General features: G+C 34.8%; 1 protein-coding gene across 1 annotated transcript in view; it reads left to right on the top strand.

Moving 5' to 3' along the window:
* The first annotated feature begins 200 nt into the window (after window positions 1-200).
* Window positions 201-24345, top strand: part of Mmp16 (matrix metallopeptidase 16) — a 241952-nt gene continuing 217807 nt past the window's right edge. The window contains exon 1 of the mRNA XM_026383922.2: window positions 201-353. Coding sequence (XP_026239707.1) covers window positions 222-353 — 132 coding nt within the window. The 5' untranslated portion in view covers window positions 201-221. The remainder of the gene's footprint in view (window positions 354-24345) is intronic.

Below are 24345 nucleotides of genomic sequence, written 5' to 3' on the forward strand. Positions count from 1 at the left end.
TGGTGAACGCGAGCTGCTGCTGACTCTGCCTCTGCCGCTCCTTCTCCCGGCTGCCGAGCGCCTGGGCCCCCTTTCTCCTCCCCTTGCCCGGCTGTGGGTGAACCTGCAGGCTCCTAACCCACCCGGAGGACTTTTTTTTGAAAGGAAACGAGGGAGGGAGGGAGAGGGAAAGAGGGAGAAAAAGAAGGGGAGCTCGTCCATCCATTGAAGCACAGTTCACTATGATCTTACTCACATTCAGCACTGGAAGACGGTCGGATTTCGTGCATCTTTCGGGGGTGTTTTTCTTGCAAACCTTGATTTGGATTTTATGTGCTACAGTCTGCGGAACGGAGCAGTATTTCAATGTGGAGGTAAGAGTACAAGGGCTTCTTCCTCTTCCCCTGCCTGGACTGATCCCTGAAACATTTCCTTCACTCTTCGGATCCTTGTAGCTCAGAGCAGCCAGGTCTCAACATTGTTTCCCTTGTAGCCGCTGAAACCCTTGTTGAGTTTCCCTGTGCCTTAGGTGATGGATGCATGTGAGACCGAGAATCCGTTATCCCCAGCAGCACAAAGCACGATGCTGCGCGCTCAAAGACACAATCATAACCGGTCCATGCTTCTTACCCGGGGAAGAGGTGAAGCCCTACTTATAGCAAACGTGTGGCTTAACAAGGAAGCTTGAGTTTATGATGGATAAACAGCTCAGGAAACAAAATTGATTGCTTGGCATCCTGTGCTGCCTTGGTATTGTTCCTGAAACCTTCCTCCCCGTGGTTGGTGCCTAACAAAGGAGGTTAAAAATAAAAGAATCTAAAGGAGAACGTGGGAATACTTGATATGTTTAATAACATTACTTTGTGATAAAACACTTGAGTAGACAGAGTCTTTTTCTCATTTAGACAAAACTTAATACACTGTAACTAGATCTGGCTGCACAGAGGACGTGAAATCCATCTCTTTTGAAGTGTCTTCTCTCCCCCTCCCCCGCCGATTGAAAATAAACGTGGCCCCATGTAATAGTTCTGAGGTGTGTTTTAAATTTGATTTCACACTCTCATGGCAAAAACGGAGAGGTCTTAGACTGTCATCTGTTTTCCTGTGATAGCTTTGGGAACAGAAGGCACAAAGCAAAAGGGAACTTAAGGATAAGGACTTGTCAGACCTCTGCCAAAGTACTCTTCCTGTCATCAACTCAGCACTAAAGCCAGCCAGCAACGTGCAATAAATCATTGGGAACGTGAACACACCTGGGCTGTGACACAAATTAATAATGTTTGGTAGGATGCAAAGCCAGCAAGGGGGTTTTAGTAAAATTTCCTCCTTTTGATTAGATCTGATACCTTCTGACTTTCCAAAGAATTATGGTTAAATCTACAAGGAATAATGTGATTTTCCTTTATATTGTTGATATAATAAAGCTTCCTGTCATTTTGTTGGAAGCATGTGTTTACACAATAGCAGGACCTGTTGCACAGTATTTGAACATGCTTCATGTAACCGATTTATACACAAAGTGTGCATAATAAATGCCAGGTGTGGAGGCACATTCTGAATATAACTATGTTTATATAAACTGTTCTTAGTACAGAAACAAAGTATTTTAAAGAGTAATAGCCATTATAAATTAGTTAAATTTGCAGATGTTAAGCATCAGTATATTCTACAAAAATACAAATTTGAAAACTAAGATTTTTAACCCTTTGAGAAACTGTGTTTTTTGTTTGTTTTTTCATTAAAAAAGAGAGAGAGAGAAAGAGAAATGGAAAAGGGCTGAAAGTCCAAACTTTTCTTGATGACAGATTTGAACTTTTGGAGTTGTGTGATACAAACGGATTTTTGTACCTAACATTTAAACCAAGAGTTTAATGTTGAAGTGAAATAATTAGTTCATAGAATGGAGGAATGAGAATGGCGATTTGTTATTTATGATTTATAAACAGAAGGGCCTATTGTCAGATTGGTGATGCTGGAGATGGTGGTGAGGTGGGGCGTGGGAGAGGTGGTTACAACTTAAGTGCTAGGTTGTGTCTTGCTCACTATAGGAAGGAAAGGAGAGATGGATGTCTACCTGCCCTGGCAAAGTCTTTGATTTGCTTTTGAGATTGGAATAACATCATTGTCTTAATTATTATTAGGTTTCCTTAGTGAGGCTAAACATAGATTGAGTTTCTTTGTATTGGAATCCTCAATCAGATATTATTATACAAAAAAGTTATGTTACTAAAAATGACAATTTTTAATTCCAGCTATAACTTCCTTTTCAAGATGCATGTGAAAAAAAAATAGTTCATGGAGAAGAGTTATTTTCCCATTTTAAAGTATTTTTGTTATTTCACCCATGTTTATTACAAATGCAAAGATTTAAGGAATGACCGATAAGATTCATGTGCCCTCTGGGACCTTAAAAAGCTTACTTGACACAAAGGGAGTATTCTAATGATTTATGGGTGATTATGTTTCATAGTTTGTATTATTCCCAAGTAGTTTTTTAAGCTTTTGGGCACTTCCTTGGTTGGATTGATAAGCTTTTGTGTGTATGTTGATAACTTTTTTTCCATTATTAAAATAGCTACTAGAAGAATACAAATATTATAAAGAACATAGGATGACAGGAGATTTTCTGATATGAGTTTCTGCCTGATTCACTTTTATTAGATGTTTCTTTTTGGTGGAAAACACAAATGGAGAGAATATTCCATTACTTCCTCTCCATAAGAGGCTCTTATATGTGTTCCTCATTCTTGGATGCAAAACATACACAGTGGGAATGCTTTATTTGATTGATTCTCAAGGACAGTCTTAAAACAAACAGTAACGGTATCAATCATGCATGAAGTCCATATGATCATAATTTTTTTTTGGTAAGTACACCAAGTTATTATAGTTGGAACAAAGCTTCAGAGAGAGGATTTTTATGCTGACTGCTAAGATTATAGTGCTTTATTCATCCCTCAACTTAACAATTTGTGGTACCCCCATACTTCTCATCTCTGATTTAGGGTTTAACCCTGTATTTTCCCCTTGGGGGCATTATATAGAGGTATTCATGTTAACACTTTCCTGTCTGATTTTTAAAAAATTTTTAAAAATTTTTCAGTTATCAGAGTGGGAGAAAAATGTTGATATGCTTATGAAAGCCTGTTATAGAGAAACAGGATATTTGGATTCTTTGTGTTTTTTTTTTTTTTTTTTTAAAAAGGAACACTTCTAACAGCAGAAAGGGTTAAAGTAGTACTTTAGAACATATTCATTCATTTCTCTCCCTGTATTTTAAGTGGAAACCTCTTTAGGAATTAAGTTTTCAGTATATATTTATGTAGATAAATGTTTTTATATATCACTGCACTCCTTTTTTTTGGGAGTGGTTCTTCCAATGTGTTATTATTAGCATGATGCAAGGGAGTTATATTGCTAATATTAACTAAAAGTCAAAAACTGCTGTCATTGGACAGCAGTCTGATTAGAGGTATTCATTGGTCAGAAGCAGCTAAATTATTAACAAAGAACTACAAATCATTTTATCTCTAGAATAGTTACTTTGCACTGGGGATTTTCATGATTCTGGGACTTTTTTTGGATACTGCAAATGTTTTTGTCATGAATATGTCATAATAATAGTAACAACTGCCATCAACTTTGTTAGTTTGTCTAACGTTCACTCTGAGAACAACTTTGAACATTATTGATTTTTTAAACAATAGCACACATTTACAGTGAGGAAAATTATTTAATGTCTAATCAGTGATTGAAATGAAAACAGGTGAAAACCTGGATGAAGCATGTATCAAAGTATGAAGTTGGTAATGCTCTGCGACAAAAGAATCTTGATGAAGTAGAAGTTGATTGTGTTGTTCCTAATTAAAGGAAGAAGACAGATTGTGGATTCCAAATGGATCTTTTATGAAATATAATATGAATTGTGAGTGTAACCATCTCATATTTTTTTCTTAAAATATGTTTTAATAACTGATTAGGATTTTTTGGCTTTCTTCAGGTTTCTCTGAATCAACCAGAAGATCAGAGCTTGCTTGTTTGGGGTATAGCTTTGTATTGCATATAAACTTGGCAATAATTGATCATGTGATATTTCAGAGATAAAAATATATTTTACAGATTTTAAAATGTGTTATATTGAGACACTATTTTATCTTATCACTTGTTCTCTACTTGCTTAAAAATATTATTATTTAAGAATGGGGATGTACCTCTGTGATAGTGCTCTTGCCTAGCATGTGCAAAGCCCTGGGGTTCAATCACCAGACTGCAAAAAGAAAAAAGAAAAAAAAAAGCTTTATTTTATTTGCTCATGGAAATATGGTAACACCATACCTCTTTCTGTCTCAGGGACTTTCCTGACTGATACCCTCAATTCTCCACTGTAACCCTTATTTACTGATCAGCAACAGGAGCTGTGTGACTAATTCATAAAGGTTCTTATCTGCAGAAAGACTGCAGGCTTAACAAAACATCCCAACTATGCTGAAAGTTTAAAATGTGTTTAAGGGCCAAAAATTATAGCATGTGCATCAGATGTCTTGATGGTCCTGAGGTTTTCCAGCTTCTCCTGCATCCCCTCCTTGGCCATGCCTTTGTCTATTCAGAGTTGCCTGGACAGGTCTTACCAGATCTAGAGTTATTCAGGAAACCCTTGCAGGTACACATATGCCGGTAAGGTACATTTCTCCAGTGATCGACCCCCACCACCTGCCCCGGAAAAATCCACAGAAAACACAGGTCAAGTATGTTCCTCTCTCTATATAGCTGGCTCTTCTTTTTGTTTCTTTTCCCCAGCAAGTAAGGATCAAGTTGGGTTCAATGCAGCTTTCCTATCTCTGGAGCCAAGTTAAAAGTGGTAGATCTAAAGTTACTATGTTTTCTTATTTATGATATTTAGTTATTAACACAAGAAGCATTTAATGTACTTGCTTAGAGACATTAACTATTTTCTCTAAAGCTGGATTATTCAATTACTGAATATTCGTTTTACTGACCTACCCCAACTATTCAAAATATACCTGTTTTAGGACGTTTGATAGATGATGATTTGGAATTTTTTCAGAACAATAACAACAACAACAAAATCCATGGGATGTTTGAATCAATGAGTCAAAATTTATTCACTGTTAGAAGAGAAAGATTTATTTCTTCATGCTCCTTTGGAAACTTTCTGACCCTTCAGCATGTGTATTTCAAATGGAGAAAATTATTTTTCATTTAACTTTTCCATTTCAATTTAAGTATCTGTGAATGAAATTATATACATCAGTTTCTTTTTGACTGTGAGACGTGTAGTGATAGAGAGTACATTCTAGAAACGAGACTGCATGGGTTCTAATCCCATCCCTTTTACTTGCAGATTAAGTAATTCTATAACTCTCAGTTTACATATCTGTAAGATGGGGTTATTGAGAGTACTTTATCAGGTTGTTTTGATAATTAAATTGATATATGTTTACCATATGTACATATGTATTTGTGTATACAGAACTTAGAACTTGTCTTCACCTCTTTAAATACTCAATCCTTTTTCAGTGTCATTATTTTTAATAGAAAATAAATGTTGATGCAGATGTAGTTGACATAACATCTAATTACATAAAAAGTCTATCAGGTTAGGACATACCCACTGGTCTAGGGAGATTTTTACTTTAGTATGTTTTTCATTTTTAAAAAAAAAATTTGTAATGTACTGAAACTCAGCCATGCTTATCTAACATCAGTACATTTTCTTCCCATGGTTTTTCTTAGACAGTTTAGTTCAGGAATGTGATTTTTCACATTTTGTCTTGTCATCTGTTACTATCAGAGAATGTCAAGTTTAGCTAACACCTTCTATTACAAGTCTGGGTTTGTTGAAATCTGTTCGTTTTTTCTAATACCATAGAAAATAAATAGGTCTTTATGATTCAATGGTCCTGTTTATTTTAACTGGCTTATGTCCCAAGTACTTTCTCTCTATAGCAGGGATAGGATTCAATACATGATTTAGGCCAAGTCTGTTATATCCTTGTTCTTGTTTTTAATTTGTAGAGGAGGGATGAAATTGGAAACTGTTTCCTACAATGACAAAGGAATTTTAAAAAATTACACCCATGTAAGATTGGGAATGACAAGATAGCTAGGAAGATCCTGTAATGCATATAAGTCAAAGAACATGAGTTTCAACTCTAGGTTTTGCATTAATATAGCTTTAACTTGGACAAGTAATTTCTTTAATCCCTTCATCTGACAAAGTGAATATTGAACTAAACTGACACTAAGTTCATTTGCAAATTTGAAATTTTATAGCGCTTACCCTCTAAACTTTAGTTTATGTGGCTGGAGATGTATATGAATATTTACCCTCTAAATTTGGGGACAACTTAGATCACAAAGGTAGATAGTCACCCCCACCCCGCCACACACACACCCCAGAAATGAATGTCATGAAGAAACATAGGATATATAACATATCTAACATGTGTTATCATCTGTAGTGAAAAAGGGTGTTTCATTTTGGAAATAATCCTAGCTTTCTGCTGAGAAGTAAAAACACTGGCAGAAAATGATATGTAAGTTTAAAATCAATTTTTGGCCAAGGTAGCAAACTTTTAAAATTTAATGTTAAAACATGGCTTAATGTTATTTTGAAAAAAAAAATCATATACAAGTGGTACTTTAGTCATAAAAAGGCAAGTTGGAATAAGTTCAAAATCTGAGTTTTAGCTGAATTTTTTGTGTGAGAGTGTCTCATAATTCAAATCTATCTTTCTATCTATCCAAATATATGCATATTTTATAGTGAAATGAAGCACTCATACTGTATGCTCCGATTGCCTATTGTGGAAAATAATTTTGGCACATGCTCTCCGACAGTTATTTTTGTTCCTAACCACACATTTTATTTTGAATGTGAAAAAATTAGATTGCATTTGTTTTATAAAATATGCAGCTCATATGAACAATGAAAAATTCCATGCTAAGAGGATAAATCATATGTGTTGCAAATAGATTTTCTTTTGTCTTCATTTACTTTTTCTTGGTAATGTTATTTTATAGATTTTGAGGTTATTCTTAAAACCATATTTGATTATTGCTTCCTGTCATTTAGCACTCAGAATAAATATTCTTTGTCTTAATATTTCACCACAATCATTTGGCATTGTGCCTTCTTTGGTTTGGATTAGTGAAATATCTGGATGAGCCACATAGCAGGAGTTTAGCCAAGAGAGTCAAAAGTAGTCTTCTGTAGCCCTTAACCTTTGATTAAATGTGACCTCTGGGTGCAGTATATAAAAAGATGCTAGAGGGAGCTATTGAGCTGTTTATTAAAGATTCAAATGGCTTGAAAGAACTAGGTTTAAAATCAAGGATGCCAGGTGCAATCAGATGTCTTAAAATGACTCATAGTCAATCATAGAGACCTTTGAAGAAATCATTGAACATATAGTTCATGATTTAAGATGTGATCTGGGTTTACTGAGAGCCACGTAATGCCAGTAATTACATGTTTGATGAACTAAAAAGGAAATTTATCACTTCTTTGGGGTAAAAAGTTCTGAGCATGGCAATATGATACAGAGTATTATGACACAGAATTGAAATACATTTCTCTTGTTTTTATGTGTGGAATAGCTGAGAAACTATACATTTACATGAGTTTGTCACTTGCTTTAGGTTTTCCTATTTAAATTAAAACAACTAATGAAATGATGTTGGTCTCACAAATTTGAGGTGAGATAAATTTAATGTGAAAATACTTTTTAGATTATGTGTAGCAAAAATCTAATTTTATTTTATTTTTATTTATTTTTATATTATTTTATTTTGACACTGGGGATTGAAACCAGGGCTGCTTTGCTATAGAACTACAATACAGTACTTTTATTTATTTATTTATTTTTATTTTGAGACAGGATTTTGCTAAGTTGCTGAACATCTCACTAAGTTGCTGAAACTGACCTCAAACTTGCAATCCTCCTGCCTCAGCCTCTCAAGTCACTGGAATCACAAGGTGTATACCACTACACACTGCTCAAAAATTCAACTTTAACAACTTATGAAAATTAAAGTATTTTTTAACGTCTACTTAGGATCTTATTAATGAATACTTTGCAGTGAAAGCAGATTTTAAAATACATTTTTACCTATTCTCCTTTTAAAAATATATTTGAAATTAATTTAAATATGAAATTGTATGATTAATTTAAACAAGAAACTCAGAAATGTTTCCAGTTGAATACATTATTATATAATATATATTACTATATATAATTATTATATGGTGGAAGGAGAAGGATATAAAACAATATTTGCTAATGTATTAGGGCATGCCAGCATTTAATTAAGAGACTATAACCTACTCACAAGCACCGTTCACATTTTTTGAGCTTTTTAAATCTAGTCAGATAAGTGAAATATGGATAAATGAAATAAATTATGTCCCCACAAACAGATGTTCCCAAGAGAAATGGTTGTTAGAGTGATTTATTCAAATGACCAATCAAACACAAATAACTACAGTAAGTATTGTTTTAGCCACCTTAAGTGAAGGCAGAATACACTGCCCTGTTGTAAGGAGAAGCTGGACACTTCCATCAAGTGTGACAGATTTCCATTTCATGCCCCAAATTGCATGCACATGATGTGACATCAATGAAATGCAGGCACATGCCTCTGCATGCAGCTGATACAGTCTGACAGATGCCAGTGGCAACATTCTTCCATATGAACTTTTCACAGTTGAATTCCTACCTTGTGCTATTGGTTTATACTGGCTTATAATGATTAAATATTTGCTTTTATTTTAGATTTCTAATGTCTGTGCATTCATTTCTTTTTAAAACAATAGCAAGGCGGTGTCTTCTCATGATCCTACTTTTTCTTCTAGTTGGGGTCTTGAGGGATTTCATATTTTAGGTACCTTGTGAGATCCCAGGCTTAGAGGTTGGGAAAATTTTATGAGAAATCACATATACACACCTTCCTCTTTCATTATGAATAAAGTAGAATAAATTCAAGTAACTTACACAACGAGTGGTTTGTATGCAATTGAGAAACAAGTTAAAGTCAAAAGTACTGCTAGTTACGGCTAAAATCTTTTCTAGAGGTTTGGGTGTTTCTCATACTGTAGCAGCTCTGCTCATATAGCTTATGCTTTGTTCCTGTGTGATGGATGGAGTAAGGTTGTTAGATCCAAGAAGATTTTTAAGAAGCCTTTGCCTTGCTTGGAGCATTTATATAATAGATACATGAACTCCATTGCTTGTTTGAAGCATTTATATAATGGCAGCACTGAAGCCAAAATGGCAAGATAGGTGGGTGCTTCAGTTCTTGCAGTCCCTCTGATAACCAGCAGTCTAGAAACAACTACATTCTGGCCTTCAATCTAATTAGAAAAACATCTGTGTGACCAGTGTGTTAGTCAACTTTTTTGTAACTATGAACAATAGACCTAGCCTGACAAGAACAACTTAGAGGAAGAAAAGTTTATTTTAGCTGATAGTTTCAGAGGTTTTGTCTTCAGTTCTATAGTTCTGGGCCCAAGGTGAGGCAGAACATCACAGTGTAAGGGTGTGGCGGAGGGAAGTAGCTCAGGACATAGCAAGCAAGCAGAGAAAGAGATTTGCCAAGCAGGGACAAAATATAAACCCCAAAGACATGCTCCCAAGGACTTACTTCTTCCAGCTACACCCTGCCTGCCAAATTGACCAGTTAATCCACATCATTGGATTAATTCGTTGATTAGGTTTTAAGATCTCATAATCTAATCATTTCACCTCTGAACATTCCTGCATTGTTTCACACATGAGCTTTTGGGGGTACCTCATGACAACCAGTAAAATGGAAATACCTTGGAATTCATTTCTATGCCTTATTTTAATAGTAATAATGCAATTAACAATGGTTGAACACTACATGCCTAATCGTGTTCTTAATGTCTTATATATGTTAATACATTTAATTTTCAGTATAATCTTATGAATTAGCACTATTATTTCTCTTTCACAACTCAGTAATCTGAGGCCCATGGAGGGTAAGGAACTTGCCTAGGCCACTTTGGTATGAAGCATTGAAGTGGAGTAGTGTGGAATCAAAGCAGGTGAGCTGGATCTAAAGCCCAGACTCCTCACCAAGTCAATAGGAGTGAGAATTAACTTCCAGCTTTTCAGTAAGGATAGCAGGATCCACTTCCATTTGTTAACATATTTTGTATTCCAAACTAAAAAGAAATAATGTGCACCATGAAAAAGCTGTATCAGTCCTGAGCAAAGAGTCGTATCTGGAGTAAACCTGAATAGGCAGTTGATGATTTTATTGATTCAAAATTGATTATGTGATGATTATAATCATTTCACTGTTCAATGCCATTTGTGATATTTAATCATTACAAAATTTGTAACCCATATATGGCATAGTCTGAATTTATACACAGTATTATATCAGTTATAATATCTTATTTCTTCATTATTTGTTGTAATGAATCTTACCATTAAGTGTGTCTTATTCAAAAGATCCAGGAAAATTTGATTACGTTCTAAGATTAAAAGAATTGAACATTACAGAAAAATGTAATTAGAAAACTTCCATCAGACTATCTTAATGGGGAGGATATGAGTGTGTTACTATGGAATGGCATGTTTTATGAGTTCTGCCATTTGCTGTTTTTATATTTTGCATGAGTTGGTAGAAGCTAAAAGGAAGAGACTTATTTTATTATTTTAAAAACATTTATTTAGTTGAACATAAAGGGACCTTTCTCAGATAGATGATAGATCAGGTCATTTAAAAAGTTATTGAGTACCTCTGACTTTTTGACAGTGGGTCTGATTTCTAGATATTGCTTTTGTTGTGGAGGGAATGAAAACTCCCAACTTTGTGGTTGACCAAAGTTATTAAAAAAATCTTTAAGCCTTATATATGTTACTCTATGTAACTTTTAATACTCATAATTTATTCATTCATCTTTCACAGGAGGACTGTTTCTAAACCAACAAAGTTAAAACTCTGGTCAATTTTACAAACTTTCTCAGTGTTGACTATTCCTTTGGCTACTTTCTCACTTCCTCTAGGGGCAGGATGTCATAATGGCTATATGTGAGAACTTTAGAACAAGTGCTTAAAGATTACAGCTGTGTCACTTACAGGGTGTGTAAATTTGAGCAAGCTGAATCTTTGTGTGCCTCAATGTACTCACAAGTAAAATATAGATGATAATAACCAACTCAAGGGTTGTTGTAAGATTATAAATTTAAGGGATATTGGTCAAAGATAAAGTAAAAGGCTCCTAATTTATTCCTCCCACTTTGACACTCGAAAAAGCATATACCTCAAAATCATCAAAAAAAATTGGGCAAAGTCTATGAAACAATGATTTATGAATCACTGGCCATCAGGGGCTGAAAACTGGGAGACAACTGAGCCCAGCTTTATCTTTGATTGTTCAACCCTGAGGAAGTCCAACCACAGTCTTCAGATGGTAGAACCTAGGTTGAGCTGGGTCAAGTTAAGGAGTAGAGCTGAGCATTCAGGGAGATCAACATTCCTAGAGTTCACAGGTCAGAATACCAGAGAGGAGAAATCTGCAAAGAGAAAACAAAAGAGGTCTCCAGGATGTTCCCCTTGAGATTGCTGTTGAGAACTCATCTGTTCTGCACCTTGCTTTAAAGTAACTTTGGGGGCTGGGAAGAATCTACCCAAAAGATTAAAAAGAATAATTCTTGCTCAGGAAGGGCTGGCAGAACTGCCTCATTCTCTAGCCTCAGCCACACTGGAAAACCTCATTTTTCACAGGGCACTGGATAGAGTGAGTACTCAAAAGCATTTTGCCTTAGTGGTAGGAAATAATCAACCCTGGACTGAACTGTGTTATGGTTCTGCTTAACAAATCTTAAAAAGGAACATCTGAAAGGATCAAATTGTTTCTAAGTGAGTTAACTGCTTTCCACAACAAAACTCAATAATATTTATTAGAATACAGAAATATCCAGTACCCAACAAGGTAAAATTCATAAATGTCTGGCACCCAATAAAAAAAAATTACTAAGCATGAAAAAGAGCTGAAAAACACTACTCATAATGAGGAGAAAATTCAATATATTTAACCTCATCCCAAAATGACACAGTTGTTAGATTTAGCAAATGAGAATATTAAAGCAGTTATTATAACTCTACTCCTTAACTTGTGTCCAAAAGTTGACACATGGAAGATATTTTTTAATAAAATCCAGATTGAACTTCTAGACATCAAAACTATAATATGTGAGAAGAAAAATAAACTTGAAATTAGCATCGGATTAGATTTTACTAAAGGAAAGAAAAATAGTTAGCTTTAGGTCATAGTAATAGAAACAATCTATAGTGAAACTCAGAGGAAAAAAAGAAAGTTTTAAGTGAACAGAACATTAGTGGGTGTGTGAGGCAACTACAAATGGCCTGATATATATGTAATCCAACTCCCTTAAGAGGGAAGAGACAAAGAATGATGCCTTTCCTAATTTGGTGGAAATTATACAAACAAATGGAAGAAGCTCAATGAATCCCAAGAACAAAAAAACATGAAGGAAACTACCCCAAGGCATAATCTAAAGGAATCGATCAAATGAGTAATAAAGAGAGAACTCCTAGAAGCAGACAGTGAAAAAGACACACCTTACATGTAGAGGAACAAAGAAAGAAATAAAGATGTCTAGGTAAAAAGAATGTGAAGAGTAACATCTTGAAAATACTAGAAGAGGGAGGTGGGGTGGAGATCCACTGTCAACTCCTGGTGGTCCTAGACTCAGTTCAAGTTTGTATTTTACATTTTTCAATGTACATAAAATATCTCCTGAATGTGAAGGCAAGAAAAAGAACTCTTCAGACATGCAAAGGTTGAAAGATTTATCTTTGGTACACTGGCACTGCATGAAATGTTAAAGGCTGTCCAAAAACGGGAAGCAGCCCAAATATCCACCAACATGTGCACAGCCCAAATATCCACCAACATGTGCACATGCAATGGAATAATATTTAGTGATAAAAAGGAATGAATTATTGATACAGAGTAAAACAAAATTGAATCCCAGTATCATTGTGCTGATTGAACAACCCCAGGCAAAAAAAGAACATATAATACCGTTTAAATAAATTTGTAGAAAACAGACACTGATCTATAGCAATATAAAGCAGATTAGTGGTTGCCTGGGGACTCATGGATGAGGGTGGGAAAGCGTTAGCAATGAAATACAAAGAAACTAAAAGAGACTTTTGATGGTGATCTGTATGTTGGTTTTCCTGATCATGATGATGGTTTCACATGAATGTCAAAACTTATCAAATAAGTACATTTTAAATATGTGTTTCTTATTTTATAATAATCATACTTCAATAGAGATGTTAAAATAGCATAATGAATGTGTAATTAGTTTTTATTATATAATAACCAGCCTAATGATAACTGCTGACAATTGCACAGATGCTGCTGTTGTCGAAACTTAGATGAAAAGGAATAGGTTGCAGTCTTCTTTGTGACACTATTTTGTAGAAATAAAATGCCAACTGTAGAATATTGGGTTGATCAGGGATTGGTTTGGAGTGGGCAGCAGATTCCTATGGGTTAAAGTACCTCTTAGAAGAAAACTCTCATCTTTGATCTAGAGTTTTCATCCTTCTTCTCTGCTTTGGCCTGTATTCTCTTCTGTCTACCTGCACTCACAGACAAGCCAGTCTTCCTGTGTGCAGTGACAAATATTCTTATCTGTCTTTTCCCCTGAGTTTCTTCACCCAGTGTTTTTCTCCATTGTACGGGGAACCACCTACCCTGTGGGTATATGTCAACACTGGTTACTAGTCCTCCAGAACCCCACCCGTCACCCACTATTTCTTATTACTTACCACATTTCCTGCCAAATATATCTTCCATTGTTTCATTTCTTATGTCTACTTTGGTATGGGCTCTATTTTTTTTTTTTTTTTTTTGGAGCTGAGGATTGAACCCAGGGCCTTATTCAAGCAAGGCAGGTGCTCTACCAACTGAGCTATATCCCCAGCCTATGGACCCTGTTTTGAGTCCATGTTAGGTCCTGACTTGACATATTATATTTTCCCATGTACAGCAAGGCTTCTTATCCTCAGACCCCTCCCTGTAAACTCCTAAAAAATTAATAAAAGCTCAAAGAGTTCTAGTATGTGATTTGATTCCATATTTACAATATTATATATATATCTGAGAAAAATCTTAAAATATTTACTTAGAAAGTCACTTAAAAATTACAATAATAATCTTATATTATCATAATAGCATATTTAGGAAAAATACATTTTCATACATTTATGAAAAATAATTTTTCAAAGAGAGAGAATTTTTTAATATTTATTTTTTAGTTTTCGGTGGACACAACATCTTTATATATTTTTTTATTTTTATGTGGTGCTGAGGATCGAACCCAGTGCCCCGCGCATGCCAGGCGAGTGCACTACCGCTTGAGCCACATCCCCAGCCCAATCAAAAATAAATTTTACAAAAATATTAAGAAAAGTAAAATTGGTCCACATTTTTCCAAATACTTTATCTGACTTAATAAAAGATAGCTTGATTCTCATATCTAGCGTATACTCAGACTATTACAAAGCATGTAGCATCTGATAAACTTGATTGTCAGGTGCAAGTAAGTGAGAGCAAAAAGGCAGATAATGCCTTATTAGTATGGTCTTGACCTAGCAGACGCTGAAGTTTTAGAACCCCAGAGGCTCCTTATTCAAACTCTGAGATTCTCTGCCGTAGCAGTTCCACTCTTTTTTCTTTCTTCTCCCAAATACATCAGTATTTGTCCACCTTATCCAAATGCTTAAGCTTAATTTCTTCATTTCTTCCCCAGCCTTCTGCAGATTTTTTATAGCTCTGAGAAACATTATTTGACCATCTTTAAATCTCTACCTTTAAACCCACCAGGTAATGTCCCCATTGTGCATTTATAATAACCTTTTAAGAATAATTATTTCATAATTATAAGCACTATTTGAACATACTTCAAATTTAGATACTGATTTGTCTGTGTAAAATGAAAAGCTTATTCTTAAATTCTCTGCTGAAAATCCATTAAATGACATTACTGAGACTTGACCCATGGACACTAAGAAACTAAGTACCAACTTCTTTTGTCTCTCTGTGCCTTTGAATTTTGTTGTTCCTCTCTCTGGAATCATGTAGACCAAATTCACATTTGCTATAAAAGATATTTAAAGGGTCTGGAATTATTTTTTTTTAAATCCTCTTTCCTGGATTTGTATGATTAGATACAATATATTAAAGCCAATTAAATATCTGTGCAAATACTCTGTTGTACAAGGGTTTGCATACTAGATTCATAACTGTTTTTCACAGTAAGTTATAATGTCCTGGGTCAGTCTTGACCACCCTGTATTCCATTAGCCAAACATTGTCATGGAAAAAGTACAAACTCACTTTAATATAGGAATGAATGGATTATATCATCTCTATTTGTGGGTGTTATTTTCTAATAAAACTAATATTTTCTGATCCGTTTTAGTAGTTATCTTGTCTCTTAAATAGTTAGCCCATACTAGGTGACAATATGGTATCTTACATTTACCTCAGTTACTTAATTAAAAATATTTTGAAATATTAGTCACCAATTCTCAAGGATTGTATTTATCTTATTGATTAATAGTCAACTAGTAAGCAACTTGGAAATTTAGATTTGTTTTCATTCATTCCCTCATGTTACATCAGTATTTCTGTTATAAATGATGTTTTCTATCTTTATTCAACAATAGTACATTTATATCAATACCTTTTCATTTGGTACTAAAAGTATGGTAACATTGGTCTGGGTTTCTGAAGTATGTATTAGAATGTCCAAGGGAAAATACAAAAGGAAATTTACCTTGTTCTAGTTCAGTGACTTCAGTTGAGTTATTGCTATTAATGAACAGCAGCTTCCCACAAGAATTTCCAGGAAAGAGCAAAAATAGTTTTACTTGTATTTCACTGGAAGTCTTAATTCATTTCCATCCTTCTTTTAGCTACATGGATGAGAAGATAAAGAGTTGATGTGCTGTCAACTGCTGTATCTATTAGTATGTAAAACTCTTAAGCATGAATAATCATATAATAACTTGAATTTATTTTAAATTGCTTACATGAAAATTAGATAATCCTTTGTGTTCTCACAAACAAAATATTGAAGTTCCATGAAGAAGTTGCTTTGGAACTGTTAACAGTTTAATGGACTTCTCATCCTGCCCTTTACCAACATGAAGGTAAAGGGCAGGATGAAAACTGGGATAACAAAACTTGCTTCACTCTTTTGTTGCTACATGCACAATCTGCATGGATTCCATCTCACTTATGAAGAAAGAAAGGGCAGCCTCTGAATCCTAATCAGTCTCTCGATCACATATACACTTAACAGGAAAAACAAGGCTTGTACCATAGCTTGGTATGCAGAGTGGCAAAACATACTGTGCCTGTTGTTTGGGGCTAGCCATTTGTCCAGTGGTTGCAGGTTCCTTTCAATTTGTCTAAAACCTAGTTTTCTTTATTTTTGTTATTTGAAGAATTTCTAGAAATTTTTTACACACACTCACACATACGAGACCTCCCTCCCTCCTTCCTAATGGAAATGCATTTTATAAATATATAAAGTTATATATATGTATATATATAACTTTAAAAAAATATAACAGTATACTTCAAAGATTTTTTTGTATTAGTCCTGATAATACAACCTCATACTTGTATGGTAACAATGTAAAATGTATTTTAGTATAGGCAGTGAAATTAGAAATAAAATTTAAATTTTAATCAAATTATCTAACAGGTGCTTCAGTATTACCTTTTCCTATTCCTATTTTCTTTTTTCTATTTCCTATTTTCTAAATATTGCTTAGGTTTTTTTGAGAACTAACAGCTATAATGTGCAGTGGCATGTGGCTGATGTCATATTGGATTTCCTGGATGTGTAGGTGGTCAGGGCAACTCTGCAGCCTATAGGATGGCTGAGGTAGTGCTGCCATTTATACCTATCTCATGCTTCTGGAGCCAGTGGTAAACTGAAACACATTTCCTTAGTGCCAACAAAAGCACTAGAGTTTAGCAAGCAGCCACTTTGATGAGTCTTAGCAACACATGATCTCCTTGACCCTATTCATTTGCCTAAAGCAAGTTGCTCTCTGCTAAAGCCAAAGCAGGGGAGCTGGATATACACTTTGCCTAGACAAAGCTATGGCAAGGGTGTGAATACAGGAAGAAGCAAAGTCAGGACCAGTAATTCATTTTATGACATTTTCATTGATTCAGTTGATACCTTTATGAAACACTCATTTTCACACGTCAGCCTATTTCCAAACATAATTTTATCCACTGATTTATGTAAATCTCTCTGGCAAAATACATAGTTATTTTGCTCATTTCCTGCAGTGGTATTATACAGCTTTCAGCAAATAGGACTTAGTGTCTTCTTTTTCATTGCTTTTAAGGATGGGAACCTTACTGTATTTACCAAAGGATATATGTTTAAAAATTTTATTCTATCCTTTATCGAGTATTTTTTTTAACCAAGTGATTTTTATTTAACAATAAAACATAGATTTGTATATATTAATTTTCAAATGGTTACCTCATATTAGATCATCATATCATTTCATAGAATCTTTCTATAGATTTTATTGAACACTGTGGTACCTGATGATATCTAAAAGTAATCTTGCTTCCTTTTCCATTTTTGTTCTCATACATTCTTTCAGATAATTGCATTGTCTTTAATTATCTGAAATAATATCCAAAGCAATATTAAGTAATCATTGTGATACTAGGCATAATTGTCTTTATTCTTTGACATTAAGGGAAATGAAGACCCATTTGTTTCCAATTAACAATCATTAACCTTATAAACAATTAAAATCGTAGTCATTTTATCCAACATAATTAATACTAGAATCTTTTTTTTATTAGTTGCTCATGACAATACAATGATCTTGACATATCATACATTTGAATCAAATGGGGTATGAATACTAGAGTCTTTGTATATTGTCTTTAAGATTGATAATGAGAGGCTAAATGGTTGAGTGTCTGGTTTGCATGTGCAAAGCCCTGGGTTCAGTCCCCAGCACCTTAAAAAAAAAAATTGATGGTTAGGATATCACCCGAATCACAAGAAATTGAATATTGATATTTGGCATTGTATCATCTGTTTCTTTGTTCAGTATTCTCTATTTCTTCCTTGATTTTTAATGTGTGTTCCTTTTTCTTTCTTTCTCTCTTCTCTTAATATTTCCTTTAAAGTATGGATTCTTGACTTGCCAGGGTATCACAGTTTGATAGCTATCACAGTGATCGAAGGATAGAAATCATTTTTTGAATGAAATAACCCATAGTCATTAATTTATTTTTTATGGCATTTAGACATTTCACTTAACTTTCATTCAAGACCCTTGGTTTCAGGCAACATCAAAAACTAATTTGAATTACCATGAGCAGTAGAGGAGGTTTACTGGGAAATACTAATACAGTTAGTTCACAGATTGTTGAGAAGGGTGGACCAAGCAAGCCTGAGACAGTTGCAGGGTCTTAAACCTGATACCTTTGCAGAACTTTCTCTCTTAGCCTCATCTCTGCTTCTTCCTACTAATGGGCTTCACTCCTTCGCACCGAAGTTTGTCTTTCTCCAGGTGATGTGGGTCTCCTTTTACCTGGCATCTTTCTTTCTTCCTTATAACCATCTGTAAGAAAATAACTGTTCTCTATCCACATTCATTTACATCTATGGAAACTCCAAGAAGATTTGCAATTAGCCCATTTGGATTACAGCCTATTCTTGTAGCTGGAGGTAGTTTGTGGGGGCCATGAACGGCAGGTCCCACTATAGTCAGATGGTAGGAGGATGAGAGTAGTGATTTCATCAGAGAAGTGAGAAGGCATGTTGGACTTTAGCAATAGATGTATGAAACAGAAACAGTTGAATTAATTTTTCCTTCTTTTTCTTTCTGCTCTTGTCTTTTATCTGTTCTCCCTTCTTCTGCAATTCCAGCTATCTCACACACATGCATGATTACTTTTCTATTTTCTGTTTTCTTTTTCTCTTTCATTTTCCTTCTGCATCCCTGGTGAGTTAGGATATTAAAGTGTGCCTTGTACTTTAGGGTTGTTATCTATTTGGAGACGATTATTACAAGTGCAGGGGTGAAGTGTCAGTGCAGAAACACAGCAGGGACCTCATTTTTTGCACAGATTATATAATAAACAAAGGACAGAAATTAGACTAAGTAAGGCAATTCTGAGCCTGGTGCAAATGAGAAAAATCCTGAGCTGAGAGGTTTGGCTTAAGCAATAATTTGGGGATTTATAATATACATTTTTCCTCAAGAGGGAGAAATGAATAACTTTTCCACCTACAATATCTTTGTGTTGTGTTATTTGATGATGCAACAGCAAAATGCTGAAAAATTTGCTCTTTGCTTTCCTAGCTATTTTCCATGTGAAAATCTTAACTATAATGTAGATCAATTACTTCTTAGATGAAGAATTTGGAGAATCTAACTTTCCCACAAGCTTCACAGAAAATCCATGGTAAAAACTAGAATTGAAGTGGCACCTTAGATTCTAGTGTTTCTGTGAGACTTTATGAGCCAGTGAGCTAGAGTTAAAAACAAACAAAAAAGTGTGTGTGTGTGTGTGTGTGTGTGTGTGTGTGTACACGTGCATGTGTATAAATATTCTGTTATCATGCTTCCTTTTAATGGTTACATTTCAGGAATTACCATTGTGATATGTTAATGATAAATGTTGTTTTATTATTATATAAATTCATGCCCACTGTTGACATTGTGAAATGATGGAGCTTCAGCCATTTGCAAACTGATGTATGAATTTATTAGTGTATTTCCTGAAAACCAATTTCGATGGAGCAAAAAGAGCGAATATACTAGGATATTTTCAGATATTTTGTGAATTCAGACTCTGACAAATTCAGTTTTCCTCGAATAATTTCAGTTGAGATATATATATTTTCTCAGTAGCAAAGACGTTTACATTGTACCTATGATTCAGTTATCTCTGTTCTAGGCACTATTAAATAAGAGCATCTTTGTTTCATCTTTGTTTAAATTTGTATATAATGTTACAATTAAACAGGTTTCTAACTATATACAAGTAATGTCATATCCATGTATATATCTGTATGTTCATAAAGGAAAAATTTAGAATACAGCATATGTATGCATGCATATATTGAAAGAGTTTTCAAAAATAGATCAGCTTTTTACACGTCTTGGGATTTTTATCTTATTTTTAAACTTTATAGCAAATAAGTTCCAGAGATATTAAAAGAAGATAACTGTTTTCTTGCTTCCAGGAAAGAGTAAAGAAGAGGATAAGACAGTTAAGCTCTAGGGGTTCTTCTTCTTTAGGTCTCACATGTAAGACTTATTACAGTTATAAAACAGAGAGAGGCAGAGGAGGAGGAGGTGAGAAGCAGGATATTTAGGGAACAAGAAAAGGCTGAGAAAAGACTTTCTTTCCCTTCGCACGTTATCCCTAGAAGAGTAGCTTTGCTATAAAGAATATTTGTCCTTTGTTCTAGAATTATTGGTTGGAGCCCTATAAGAGGTAATCCAAGTCTTTCATCAAGGTAGGTTTAAAATAAAGGGTGATATTATTTTTGTGCAAGTCAAATGACTTATTAAATGTTAATGCATTTATAAAAGCAGCAATAAAGATTTAAATGGTACCTTTTCTTGCATTAATCTTTGAATTTCCTCTCTCTCCCTGCCTCTAAACAAATACATAGGAGACTGTAAACTTTGCAATTCCTGTGCTTGATTTTTCTATTTATTATTGCTGTGAAGTCGTTTTGTGCTGGTGATTGAGGATATTCATAGTCTGGTGTAATTGCTATTCCAGTTTCATGTCCTGCTTTTTCTTATGTCAGAAAAGTTCAGGCTTAGTTTCCTTCTTTCTTTCTTTTTTCCTCCCTCTCTTTCTTCTTTCTCTGAGAGAACTTGGGGGAATGAATATATTTTTTAGGTCTAATAATTATTGGACAGTGTTTCAATAAGGAATATTTCCATGTTGCAATTTAAAAGTCTCACTACTGTTTTCCCTGATAGAAACAATTGGATGCATTTTTAATTCTTTGGATACAAGTTTGATTATTGATACTGTAAACATTATCCACTCTTTTCCAGAGATATAACTTGTGGTCATCCTCATTTCTATAAACCTTTTTGATGTAAATGTTTTTTGATATGTTCCCACATGGCAGAGTTTTATATTTACTTTTAATAGGAAAGAAATATGAGCAGAGACAGCGTGAATACATACTCTAGTTTGCATCTAGTACCTATGACACACAAAAAGTAGATAATAAGGCTTTTGCAGTATTCTTAGTATAGAAAAACAAGGAATGCAGGTGTGAAATTAGTATGAAGAGTAAGTCAACATACTTCCAAGCTCTGACATTTGTAATACAAGCTGCCATTTATAGACTCCTTTATGGACTCATTTATAGGAGGTTAGAGAGGAATGGCTTCGTTTTCTGAGATGCAGTTGATGGAATGTTTTTTTTTTCCTCCCAAGTCTTATGACAGGAATTTCTTACCAACAACCTAATGAAATCATTATAAATCACCTTGAACTAACTCATTGGATGAAGCCATGACAAACCAAAGTTCTTAGGTGGCAATATGCTTTGGAAAATAGTTAGGAGCTTCAAAAGTGGCAGGCAGAACTATCCAATTTATGTTTTGTATGGTAGGAAAGTCTGTGATAGTACTGGTTTCAGAAGGATTCTTTGAAGGCAAAGAGGAAGTTGGTGATGGAAAATAGTATTTCACTTCCCAGGAGTCTTATTGTTTAGACTTATCACCTCCAGATGGACTCCAGATAGAGGATCAAGAGATACCATGTTGGCATTAAAGAACTTGGAGTTTGGAGTACTTTTACTGTTTTCATTTTTATTTAAACATCATATTGATACCAATGTATAAACAAAAGCATGAGCAAGGATTTATACAGTCACTTTCTGCAAAGAAGAGGTTGGCCATGAAAAAAATGAATCTGTTTGCAATATACTTTCCTGAAATTGAGAGCAGATGCATTTGTGGCTTCAGAGTGTAGTTAAATAGGAGTGAGATTTTCCCTAAATAAACTCAACTTTATTCCTCTGTCCATTGAACATTTCCACCATAGAAGGTCATCTCTTCCCTCTTTCCCTACTACTATATGATCTAATAGATTAAGCCTGAAAGGCAAACATTTGGATTTGTGTTCAACATGATACTAGTTATAAATGTAAAATTAGAAGCTTCTATGATTAAAATATGTCAGCAGCTCAGTTTAAAATTAATTATAATCATGTTCTGAAATTCAGTTTGATTTCTCAAACCATGTACTCTTACCATGTAACATGTATATGTGAAGATGTGAAGTAAGACATTGTTAAAAACAAGATATTTAACACTAATTATATAACAGTCACAGAAAAAGTGGCATTGGATCACAAAAGCTGTGTTAGTATTTGTCTATGTTTGTTTGTTTACCTATTCCTACTGTCAGTTTTTTTTCTATACTCTGAAGCTATGAGTCTCGACTTCATTCTTCAGATGAGCAACCTGGGGAACATTGTCTAAAGTGATGACTCCTGGTTCTTCCCCTGAAGGTCTATTCAGGAGATCTGGGGTACAGCTCCAGAGTCTACAATTTGAAAAATGTCTCCCATCTCCCTATGTGATTTTAATGCTGCTGAAGCATTGCTCTTGCGTTGGGAAGCACAGTTATAGAATTTCCTCAAGGATTGTTATCTGAGCAATTGCATGTGTTTTCCATTTCTTTTTCTAAATTGAATTCAGGTTTATTGGCCTGTAATTCTCTGGTTCATCTCTTGTTCCGCACGTAAATTTGGCAATTACAAGCAGTCTATTTTCTACCTCCCAGCCTGTCCTTTGATGCTTAAATGGATCTGCGTTCTGATACTATTCCTAACGTGGGTTGTTTGAAGGAGAGGAGGAAGAAATGTCATGTGGCTGAGTTTTACCGAATGTACTCAAAATATTCCTATGACACTCTTATACTTCCCTAATGGAGACCTTTCCTGGCTTCTTAACCTTCTCTTTTTACCCCCTAAATCACATGGAGCAGACACAGGTATAATTTTAGCCACCTTTTAATTTTATTCCACTATTGTTTTCTTTTTTCCCTACCCTTTCTAAAGGGCCCAAATCTTGCTGTGTGCACAACTAGGCTTACTGAATCCATTGCACGTGAAAGAACTGTCATGATTAGTTGCTCTGAACTTCCTGTGTTTAGGTTGTCATCTTCATAGACTTGATTCCTTTGCCTCAAAAAGTAGCCAATGTTTTTTTTTTTTTTTTTGTTTGTTTTTTTTTTTAAACCAGGGATTAAACTCGGGGGCACTGAACCAGTGAGCCACATCCCCAGCCCTATTTTATATTTTATTTAGAGACAGGGTCTGAGTTGCTTAGTGCCTCACCATTTCTGAGGCTGGCTTTAAACTTCTGATCCTCTTGCCTCAGCCTTCTGAGCTGCTGGAATCACAGGCATGTGCCTAGTTTGTATTGAACTCTTTGCAAATGTGCTGGATACTGTGCTAAATGTTACATGTATTTGTTTATTCTGCTTTTAATTTTCTGAAGTAAATATGGTATATTCCAAGTTGAACATCCCTATCCAAAATGCTTGAGACCAGCAGTGTTTCAGGTTTGGAAGTTTTACGAATTATGGGATGTTGCATAGAATTTACTAATATAACATTCCTAATCAGGAGATCCCAAATCAGAATCGCTCGAAAATTCAAAACTTCTGAGCTGTGACATCAAGTTGCCAATGTTGGAGCATATTGGATTTAGGATTTTCACACTGGGGATGCTCAACCCATATTATCATATTAATTTTACAGATGAGGAAATCGAGGTCACAGAGTGAAGAAGCTTGCCTAAAGTCTTGCAACTAAGAAATGGGAAGCTGGGAATCAATTCCAGGTAGTCTAACTTCAGAGCACACTTGTGCAACTTCTGGGCAATTGTAAATTGAATTTAGAATCTACAGGCTGGGGTGGTCTGGCTCCAAAGCAGCCCCCATCTCTACTCTATCAAGACCCTCCCTATCAGGGATGAAGTCATTAGGAAGGAAATGCTATCATTTCTTTTTTTTCTCCTGGGCAAGTTCTTAAACCTTTAGTGACTCATTTTGATCTTTGATGTGGGTCATATTTGGAGAGGTCATTGCTGTGGTTAATCAAAATCACTTTTGCAGGTTTCTTCTCTATGGAAGTCACAAGGGACTCTCTTCAAGTTTCAGAGACCTTAATTAGAAGTGGTCTGAGTTTAGAGGAGGCAGCTATAGGGCTTCCTCTCCAGATT

Source organism: Urocitellus parryii, chromosome 7 (assembly GCF_045843805.1).
Source record: "Urocitellus parryii isolate mUroPar1 chromosome 7, mUroPar1.hap1, whole genome shotgun sequence".
In the NCBI taxonomy this organism is placed as follows: Eukaryota; Metazoa; Chordata; class Mammalia; order Rodentia; family Sciuridae; genus Urocitellus; species Urocitellus parryii.